We start from the raw sequence: 11354 nt of genomic DNA on the forward strand, positions 1-11354 counted from the left end.
TTTATTAGTGGTTATTTTTGATCACCTGGTCCAGATGTCTGATCAAAGTGTCAACAATTAGTGATACACGATGTCCATGTGCCCTTTATTAGTGGTTATTTTTGATCACCTGGTCCAGATGTCTGATTTCTGCATTACCTTTTTCTTGTAACTAATAAGCAGTCTAAGGGAGATACTTCCAGACCATGAAAATATCCTGCTCCTAATCAGAATGTCTAAGACTTAGCATCAATTGATGGTTCTTAATTGATTAAATCTCTAATTCTAAATGGCTGCAAAATGCTGATTTGCCAATTCCACCACTCCTTGCAGTTATTTACCTACTGGCCTTTTATTTTATTCTAACAGCCCTTCCTTCATCTGCATTTATTTATTGGCTTTTTATCTGTATAGACTCATAAATTCATATTTTTTCATTAAGCCCTGGACTTGTTTTTAAATTCATAAGTGGCTGTTTTATTGAAGAAACATGTATCATAAAATTCACCCATTAGAGTGAACTCCGTAAGTTGTTAGTAAATTCACAGTAAATAGTATATGCATATCACCACAATCGCTCTTTGTAATGATTCCATCAGCCCCAAAATTTCCTCATGTCTTTTTGCAGTTGATCCTCACTCTCACCCCCAACTCAGGCAACTGTTGATCTGTTTTCTGTTTCTATAGTTTTGTCTAATCTAGAATTTTTTTTCAATTTTTAAATTATTTTATTGTTGTTCAATTACAGTTGTCTGCATTTTCTCCCCACATCTCTACCCCACCCCAGCCAAACCCACCTCTCTCCCCTGCTTCCATCCTTCCCCTTGGTTTTCTCCATGTGTCCTTTATAGTAGTTCCTGAAAACCCTTCTTCCCACTGTCCCTTCCTCCCTTCCCTCTGGCTATTGTTAGGTTATTCTTAACTTCAATGTCTCTGGTTATATTTTGTTTGCTTTTTTCTTCTGTTGATTATGTTCCAGTTAAAGGTGAGATCATATGGCATTTGTCCCTTACCACCTGGCTTATTTCACTTAGCATAATGCTCTCCAGTTCCATCCATGCTGTTGCAAAGGGTATAAGCTCCTTCTTTCTCTCTGCTCCATAGAATTCCATTGTGTATATGTTTCTTGATCCACTCATTTGCTGATGGGCACTTAGGTTGCTTCCAGTACTTGGCTATTGTAAATTGTGCTGCTATGAACATTGGGGTAATCTAGAAATTTCATATAAATCATACAATATGTAGTCTTTTGTGTCTGGTGTTTTTTACTTAACCATAATAGTCTTTTTAAAATTTTTATTTCTTGATTTTAGAAAGAGAGAAAAAAGGAGACAAGGAGAGAGGGGGAGACAGAGAGAGAAAGAGAGAAACATCAATTTGTTGTTCATTGGTTGATTCTTGCATGTGCCCTGACCAGGGATCGAACCCACAACCTTGGCATATCAGTATAACATTCTAACCAACTGAGCTACCCAGCCAGGGCCTACCATAATGTTTTTGAGATTAATCATTGCAGTTGCATCTATTAGTAAGTAGTTATTTTATTTTATTGTTATGACTTTCCATTGTACAAAAATGCCACATTTTGTTTATTCACCCACTGCTGGACATTTGGGTTATTTCCATTTTTTGGCTATTTATGAATAATTCTATGAACATTCACGTACAGGTATTTGTGTGGACATATGTTTTTAATTCCCTTCAATACAAACCTAGGACAGAAACTACTGAGTCCTCTGTAACTCTGAGTTTCACATTTTCAGGAACTGTGAACAGTTCCTCTAAGTGTAAAGTGGCTGTATCATTTATTTTCCAACTAGCAGTGTTGAAAAAATTAACTCAAAATGGGTCAAAGACTTACATGTACAAGAGAAAAACTATAAAACTTCTAAACTAAAACACAGAAAAGATATTTGTGATCTTGGGCTAGGCAAAAATTTCTTACATATGACACAAAAAGCACAACTGATTAAAAATTGATAAAAAATGAAGAAACCCTTCAATGAGAGTTGCAATTTCTACACATCCTCACAAATGCTTGGTTATTTTCAGTCTTTTTTATCTTAGTCATTATATTTGGTATGCAAAAGTATCGCACTGTGGTTTCAACTTACATTTCTCTAATGACTATGATATTGAGCAACTTTTCATGTGCTTATTTGCCATTTGTACATCCATATATAACCATTGGCAAAATGTCTTCAAATCTTCTACCCATTTTTAAAATTGTTTTTTTATTATTGAGCTTTAAGATTTTTTATGTATACTTAAGTCCTTTATCAAGTATGTTTTATAGATATTTTCTCCTAGTCTATGGTTTATTTTTAAGTTTTCTTAAGCATGTCTTCTTTTTCAAGACTTGATTGTTTAAAGCCGTTTTAAATTCACAGCAGAAGTGAGAAGGTACACATTTACTTCATCGCCCCACCCTACTCATGCATAGCATCCCTCATTATCAGCATCTCCCACCAGAGTGGTACATTTGTTTACAATCAATGAACTCACATTGACACATCCAGTTTACATTAGAATTCATTCTTGGTATTGTATATTCCATGGGTTTGGACATATGAGGTCTGTCCAGAAGGTACCAAGCCATGTAATATGAAAAATAGAGACATTTATTGAAGATGTAAGATACAAGAAGCACTGTACACAGGACAATGACGCATCAGTCCCCTTCAAAGCAGGCACCTTGGGACCTCACACAGTTCTCCCAATCACCATCAGCTGCCCCGTCGTATTTTCCTGAATCTCATCAACGGTCTGAAATCTCTTCCCTTTCAAAGGTGATTTTAGTTTTGGAAAAAGCCAGAAGTTGCAGGGTGCCAAATCTGGGCTGCAGAGGGGCTGAGTCACCTGGGTGATTTGATGTTTTTCCAAATAACTCTGCACCAGATGTGATGCATGAGTGGGAGCACTGTTGTGACAAAGCTGCCAATTACCAGTTGCCCATAGCTGCAGCCTTCTGAATCATCCAAATAGTTTCCATGTAGGAATGTTCAAGCTTAATGCAAAATTTGATGCAGATTTCATTGCTCTACTCTCTCAGTCATTTTGAATGCTATGGCCACACAGTGCACATGCTCACTCAATGACGTCTACTGGCCCCCACTGACTAATACAGTGAGGTTGCCAATGTTCATACATGCACATTCCAGTCTACTCTCTTTAGGTGCTGGGTTACATCAATGTCATGCAAACTGTTCTCATTATATTAACAATGGCTGGACTTTTTCCAGACAGACCTCATATGCATAATGACATGTATCCACCATTGTAGAATCTTAAACGTCCTCTGAGCTCCACCTATTCATCCCTCACTCCCCACAACCAATCTTTCTACTCTCTCCATAGTTTGCCTTTTCCAGAATATCATATAGTTGTTATCACACATTATTGACTTCTTTCGCTGACCAGTATGCACTACTAAGGCCTCTCATTGTCTCTTCATGGCTTGATCACTCGTTTCTTTTTTTGGTGCTGAATAATATTCCATTGTCTGAAGGGACCAGTTTATCCATTCCTTCACCTACTGAAGGACAGCTTGGTTGCTTCCAATTTGGGGCCATTATAAATAAAGATGCTATAAATATATCTGTGATATTCTTAAGAGTGTAAGTTTTTAATTTTTTGAAGTCCAATTTACCCATATTTCATCAACTTTTAACCAACTGTTTTTGTTATATGTAAGAAATTTTTGCCTATCACAAATATTTCCTCCTATGCCTTCTTTTAGAAGTTTTATAGTTTTCTTTCTTACACCTAAGTCTATGGTCTGTTCTGAGTTAATTTTTGCAAGCGGTATAAGGTAAGGGCCACCAAGGTTTGGGGTGGGGTTTTTTTGGGCATATGGATATGGATATAAAATTATTCTAGTGCTATTTGTTGAAAAGACTATCCTTTCCTCGTTAAACCTATAACTTTCTAAAAAATACATTTTTCAAAAACCCACGAAACTCAGGGACTAACTGGTTATGTAGCAAGAAAGGAGGAGCCACTGATAACTACAATTTTAAGTCCTAGAAACTAAATGTGGATGGAATCCTGGACAGAAGTAAGTCATTAGAAGCTGGCTGGTTTGCAAAAGTTTGGTTTAGATATGTTAAGTTGGAGATAGCTGAATGTCCAGCTGATGGTTAGAAACTCAAGACTCAAATTCCAGGCAGTGGATATTAGATATGTTTACTTAAGAATTAGCTACTTCAAAGATAATAGCTGAAGCTGTGGTAAATGAGTACAAACGGGGGGGTGGGGGAAGCAATGGGCCAGAACCAAATGCTGGGCAATGTTCCATAGAGGGGGTGACAAAAGAATTGAAGAAGAAAAAATACAAAGGACTAATTAAAAGAAAGATATAAACAAAAGCAAGTGAAAATAATTTGTGGAGAATAAAAAAATATGAGTAAGAACCAGCCAGCAATATCACAAGCAAAAGAGTTTTTTAAAAAAGGATCTACTGAATTTAACATTTGTGGGATAATAGTAATTTGTAAAAAATGCAGAAATGCAATCTTTACCCAAAAGAAATATGTTGAATTTGTATCAGTTAAGTAGTACATAATACAAACTTCATTCTATTATTTAACTTACAAAAAGAACAGTTTTTAAAATATGGCTATAGCAAAATATATTCCAAGACAACAAAAGTTAATATATTTAGCCATTTTTAAATTGCTATTTGTCACAAAAGATTTTTCTGGTAGAAACTGAAAAGAACTCAAGAGCAAACAGTAGTTTTCATGCTAAAAAAAAAAAATCCCCAAATTTTCCTAAATATTCTACATCTGATAGAAATAAAAGATAATGATGGGATTATATGTATTTATACACATATTACTTTGCTACAGGACTTTAATTTAAGCAGAAACGTCATCGATCTAAAAAAAGTAACAAACCTATTTCAATTCTGACCTAAGGCCTTCAAATAATTCTGTTAACAATTATTAACATGACATGCTCGTTTCTTTGTTTAACTAGACTTTGAAAGATCTCTCCCTTGAATTTCTAGATACTTAAACTTCCCTTTACTATAATTTAACATCAATTATAAATTCTAGAATTGATTTTATACAATAGTAACCACAGTAATAAAACATATTTTTAAACAATGGTAGTGAATATAACATACGCCCTAACACATAAGGTTTACCAGATATGTTTATGTTTGATCATTTCTAATTCTGTTCTACTGTCTAATCTGATTAGAGACAGCTCTAGTATTAAACTAAAGAGTCAAAGATACTAATAAGCTTTCTTCTGGCAATGCTCTCCAGATAAAGAACACAGGAACACTACTGTAGTTAAATGAGTTGGGTTGATTCCTCATTGCTTTGAGAGATGCATCCTTGATGCCCACCATGGGGAACTGGAGAATTTTAACAACAGGGTGTTAGAAAAGACACACAGGATTTGGGATTGAGTTAGGTGATTTGGAGGAAGGCTTTAGGAAGTGAAGCTTTCCTCTGGATTTAATGCTGTCAGGAAATGAGGGTAATTCTGTGATTGAACATTTTAGCAAAATCTTATCTACAGGGTGAGGCTAAAGCTGTACTGGCAGAGGCAGCAGTCACTCATACTAGGTGGAGGAGGGGATTTCTGGCATTTTGTGGCTTGGACAATATTCATGTTTTATCTGTGTTTGGATGTGATTATGAAGTGATATTGTTTTTTTCTTGACCCATCAGGGACACAAAGCAGCCTTGGTCTAATGTTGACGTTCTATGCAATTGTTTATCTTCAACAAGCCTAAGCAGTATCGTCAGGCCAGTTCCTAGCAACACCAAGGCCTTGGTGATAGTACAGCCAGCTTCTAACAGTTATAACTACTTTCTCTTTCTTACTCCTAAAGCATGTGGCAACTTATGTAAAACAACTTCAACTACAAAATTATTCAACAATTACTTAGTGACTCAAAGAGACTGAATTAATGAGTATAGCCTAAGTACGAAATAGAGTAAGAATATTTATAACTTAAAGATTGTTATAAGAAAGATCAGTTAAAATGTTTCTCATTTCCCCCACCAATCAAAGAAACCTAAATAGGATTCTTTATCTTCCTTCACTCTACAATGTAAAATTATAACTTTTTCAGGATATTACCAGATTTTTTTCCCCAGTAGCAATGTACACAGTATGTAGAAGACAAATAGTTTTCAGGAAAACCATTTAACTGAAGGACTTGGATTTGAAACCCAATTCAATCACTGATTTTATGTGATTGACCTCAAATATATTCCTTAACCTATCTCTGTTTCCTCTTCTGTAAAATGTAAGTATCTACTCAGGCATTGTTATGAAGAAAAAACAAAATGATGTATATAAAATATATGGTACACCTGACACAGAAATTATTAAATCACCAATTTTATTAATTTGTTATATTTTCACAGCCTTTGTATGCATCATTACTCATCTTTATATTTTAAAAGCCTCCAAAGTACACTGGGATATAAATCACCAGTAACTGATAGTTGGTTATCATAATCCAAATTAACAGCTTTAAATCTTAAACTTAAGCCCTTTATGCTTATCATACAGCCAGAAACATAAGCCAGCCAGAAGATATTCACTCTGCTAAGTTAAAGCAAACCTGAAAAACAGAGAGGACCCAGAAATAATTGAGCATACCCAATTCCTTCTCCTAGTTTCATCACGCACAAAAGGGAAAAATGTTGCTCCCATCCTTTTCCCTCCTGAGTAAAGTGCAAATTTCCTCCCCACTAAGGAAGTATGAGGAATGGGAAATAATGCCCCTCCTAGAGGGCTTTAAGGTTCTGAACTGAAACACAGTTCAATCATTAATACGATATGATCTTTGCTCTCCAATTTGGACAAAATAATGTCACCTGTCATAGTGGCTCACGGTCTAAACAGATAAGAGTTTAGGACCCATAAAAGATCTAGTTAGTGGACGTATCAAGTAAATGATTTGAATATGTCTGGAGTTCAGAATAAAGCCCAGGCTAGAAGAAAAGATGTAGCAGTTTTTTAAATGATCATTAAAACTACAGAAGAAATTGACCGGAAAATGAGAGCCTACCATAAGAGAACAGAACTGAGGACAGAATATCAGGGAGTGGGAACATGTGGATGTGGGGTGCAGGTAGAAGTCTATGAAAGAGCCCCAGAAGAGAGGGAGGGATGAAGTGAATCAAACAATGTTTCTCATTTCCCCCACCAACCCAGACGTCTTTCCATCATTATCAAAGATGCTCAATCTTTCTCTCCTGACAGATGAGCAACTTGCTTCCATGGGCACACCTAGATTCTGAAAAACCCTAAATGTTGCTAAGAAGTAAACACCATGTTGGTGGGGACAGAGGCAGGTTAGGGATCGGGATACAGAGAGAGTGAACACAGGCACACCTCATTGTATAGTGCTTCACTTTATTGACCTTCACAGATGTTGCATTTTTTACAAATTGAAGGCAAGACCCTCCACCTACAAAAGGATTAGGAGTAGCTTTGTTGTGGTGGTCTGGAACTGAATCCACAATTATCTCCAAGGTATACCTGTATATAAAAGCACTATTAAGTCCATTAGCAATTGTTAATATATCATTAATGATGACCTAAGACAGTAGCATAAATTAAACAGCCTTTGGGTAATGCAAAATTGCCAAAACATTTGCTCAAACACCTTTGTCTCCCACTCACGAAACCAGTCAGAATGATGTTAAAAAAGGTAACCCAAGCCCTGGCTGGGTGGCTGGAGCATCTGCGGGTACACCAAAAGGTTGCAGGTTCGATCCCCAGTCTGGGTTCATACGTAGCTGGTGGGTTCCATCTCTGGCTGGGGCACATATGGGGGGCAACCAATTAATGTTTCTCTCCTTGCCTTCCTTCCTTTCTAAAATCATTAAAACATACCCTCAGTTGAGGATTTTAAAAAAAAAGTAACCCAAAATATGTTCAAAGTTTGTAACAGTTAAAACACATTTGTCTAACAACTTCACTTGAGAAAATCTATACTGAAAGCCTCCGGTTTCGATCCATCCTATCTAAAAGCACCTGCTCCCTTCCCGCAGGTCACCTGTACTGCAGGAGACCCACAATTTCATCCCTGGGGTGCATTTGGGCAGGCATTTAACCAACAGAAAGTCACTGTCCTCCTAGGAAAAGAATAATGCAAGGGAAAAATCAGCACGTCACTAATTTCCATGGGATTCCTTTTAGCTTGTCAACATGAAAAGTCATTCTTTCACTTAAAATAAGACATCTCTGAGGATAACTATCTTTTTACAAACTCATGATGGTTGCTATTAGGCTCTTGCATTTTCAGAGCTGTTTGTAAACTAGGTGATGGTTTGCTTTACAATTTAGTCTTCTCGGAAATCCCAGCTAAACTTTTTAACCCTAGAATTTTGAGAGCCAGCCTCTCTCGAAAGATGAGTCCCATGGTTATCACTAAAAAGTGGATTCAAATCCCAGATAAGAATCTTAAAATCAAAGCAGCTGTAACAGGTTCAAACTCTAGGAGCCAGGTGGATCCAGGGTCATAATAGCACCAACCTCACAAGGCGGTGATGATCAAATAAATTGTAGTAGCAAAGCAAAGCGCTGGGAACAGGGTCGGGCGCACCAGCACTCAATAGACGTTAACATTTAACCAGCACCGGGAAAGAGACAAAATGCTTAGGCAGGCTTAGCGGAACAGCGGAGACCCAGCTGGTGCGCAGGGACAGCGCCCGGGAGCTGAGCAAAACTGCTCTCCTGTGGGTGGCTGTGGGTGGCGGGCTCACAAGGAAGCGTCAACGCGTTGTCAGGCAACCGGGTCTGTACGGCACCGCTAACTGCAGCGCTCCCCGCGGCCCGAAGGGTTCAGACCGCAGAACCAGGGCACCGCCCCCGGCGAGACCCCCACCCACAAGGAACCCCCAGCCCGGGAGCCAGGCACTGGCCCTGGCCCTGCTGCGAGACCCCGAACCCATAACTCGACCACCACCCCTAGCCTGGCGGCCTCGAGACCTACCCCCAGCAGGGAACCCGGCCCACCAACCCTCGTAAACCCGACGCCGCGCCGGCCTGGCATCCGCGAGACATCGGCCCCTCGCGAACCCCTGTCCCGGGACATCCCCTCCCGCCAAACCGCGCCAGGCCCGTTCCCAGCCCGAGGCCGGCTAACGCTTACTCCGGTGAGCGGGATCGCGTCCTGGGAGACGGACAGCCCTCTAGCGAGGTTTTTCGCGATCCGCGGAGGTGGCGGTGACCGCCGGTCGCAGGCTCCGCCTCTTAGGCCGATCCCTCCGCCCGCCTTTAGTCAACTGCCAAGCGCGGCACCGCCCCCACTGGGAGGAACTTGGGGGGAAGCCGTGCGGCTGGGAGCGACCCCTGCCGGCCCGGAGGCCACACAGCCGCCTAGCGGTTTAGGGAGCTGTTCCACACCCAGGCTGGGTACTCCGCCGCCGGGTTCACCTGCGCCGGCTGTGGGCTGTTACCCCGTGGGAGCCATTTCCCAGGCTAAAGTGATTCCAGCCCCTTTAAACCCTGCAAGTCCCAGCTGGCCTGGGAACAGAGTCACGGCCTGGAAAGAAAAAAGGGGAGTGTTGGCAGTGACAGAAAAACTGTTGGCATACCTCTCCAGGGCATTAATTACTCTTCTCCCAGGAGTCTGATCAACGTTTTGTCCTGGACTTTTATTACCAATTTCAACATATCCAATTCACCCCTATACTGAGTGCTACCACTAGAAAAAAGAGTCCTAGCTTGCACGGAAAGTAGAACTAAGAGTCCTTTATCCTAAACGACTTTGTAAGAGAGTTTTAAAGACATTTTCTTTTACTCCAAGTCTGTCAAAAGCGCGCGTGAGAATTTGATCATTCTAATGTTTTTATTTTAACTGTATGCTACACACTGTATTAGCAGTGGAATATCCTGCACTCTAAAACTTCGACGTAAACAATACACTACAAGTTGTAGAAGTAAAACTTCTATAAAAAAGAAAAACTTAGAAGTAAATGCAATGCAATGTAACAGTTATAGAAGCACCTACAGACACTTTGGAAGGAATGATTACGGAGACAGGAAGAAGAAAGATATAGTAAAAATCTCTAAATATTAATAGGAGCTCCCAGGTAGAAAAGTCCGGGGGGGGGGAATTTTAGGCAATGCTAACCATATATGTAAAATTTCAAGGGTGATTTACAAAAGATGAAGCTAGAGAGGTGCTATCCCCCCACCCCGCCTCGTTTTCCCCTTTCTTCCGCCCCTGCCCCCGGCAAAAATATTTATTAAACATCTCGGTGTTTAAAACAAGGGATAAAACCAGCAACCTTCTTGCTGTTTAGTTATAAAACAAGGAACACAACTGGCCCCTGTGATTTAGAACTTAGAATCCAGGGCGGAGTGGGAGAGAGGAAGCGAAGAAAGAATACGTAAGACAAGCAAAAATAAAATAAGTAAACATCGTATTAATGTTACTGGAGCTCTGTTCTTCCCGCCAACGCAGTAAAAGATTGCATATCAGCGAAACGAAAGTAGACGAGTAAAAGTTTTATTTACGTTCTCAAGGGAGAGAAGGGGCCCTGCCGAGGATAGCAAAGCGGGGGCCCTTGTCTTTCAAGTCTGGAGACTTGAATGTAAAGCAGTGAGCGCGGGCCAAGTTTTGTATGCTTTCCTGGAGTGCAGTCCCTAGATTGATTGATGGGTCCTGGGGGTGGGGAGTGAGGAAACAGCAATGTAGATTCATGTTAATTATTAGGTAAGTATAGGTTATCCGGGGTCCTGGCAAGGACTGTCAGTGAGCATGCTTTAAGCGGGGAATTTGTCTGTGGCTTCTAGCTTCTTGCTGTTTCTTCTGCTAGACTATGATAAAGTCAGCAGTTAAGCCGCAAAGGGTGAAGCTTCGACCACCCTGACCGCCCCACCTTTCCCTCTTGGCCGCTCATTCCTGACACCTAACATTAACAGCTGGAAGAAAACAGGCTGTTGAGATTAACTCGGTCTCGAAGAGAGAGGTGGTTTCCCGGAGCAATGCTGAATATTAAACTTTAAAATACCATAGGAACTGGACACTGAACTTTTTCAGGACACTAGTTAAGTCATACACATGTTCTGTGGCCTTGCCGGATGGCTGGAGAACGCATGGTGCCAAAGCAACACAAGCCCGTGGGATTCTACGCCTGTGCAGCAGTTCGTCTGTAAGTCAATTAAGATGCCACGTTTATCTTTCAACCAGCATCCAGGACTACTTACATGTTAGCTTTTCCGCAGACATTCCAATTTTTTAATCTTTCAGTAAACTTAATTCATATAAGATACCTACACCCTCATAAAAAGAGTTTTCCCCCTACCCCAGCTTAAGGATCTACCCATTTTAATATGGCGGAGACTGAGCCTGCGCAGTACGAACGAAGGAGGACAATTCCAATTTC

The 11354-nt window shown here is 40.1% G+C and overlaps 1 protein-coding gene across 8 annotated transcripts in view; it reads right to left on the minus strand.

The window, feature by feature from the left end:
* The window catches only part of CSPP1 (centrosome and spindle pole associated protein 1), a 91194-nt gene extending 79930 nt beyond the window's left edge, over positions 1-11264 (minus strand). For 3 of the 8 annotated variants that reach the window (XM_053929369.1, XM_053929371.2, XM_053929368.1), the window contains exon 1: positions 7622-9073. In XM_053929369.1, coding sequence (XP_053785344.1) covers positions 7622-7785 — 164 coding nt within the window. In that variant the 5' untranslated portion in view covers positions 7786-9073. Of the gene's footprint in view, positions 1-7621; positions 9075-9112; positions 9231-11175 lie in introns of those variants that run through there. The other 5 variants (XR_008427461.1, XM_053929375.1, XM_053929374.1 and 2 more) reach the window with 4 other exon arrangements.
* Between the last annotated feature and the right edge of the window lie 90 nt (positions 11265-11354).

Source organism: Desmodus rotundus, chromosome 8 (assembly GCF_022682495.2).
Source record: "Desmodus rotundus isolate HL8 chromosome 8, HLdesRot8A.1, whole genome shotgun sequence".
Lineage (NCBI taxonomy): Eukaryota > Metazoa > Chordata > Mammalia > Chiroptera > Phyllostomidae > Desmodus > Desmodus rotundus.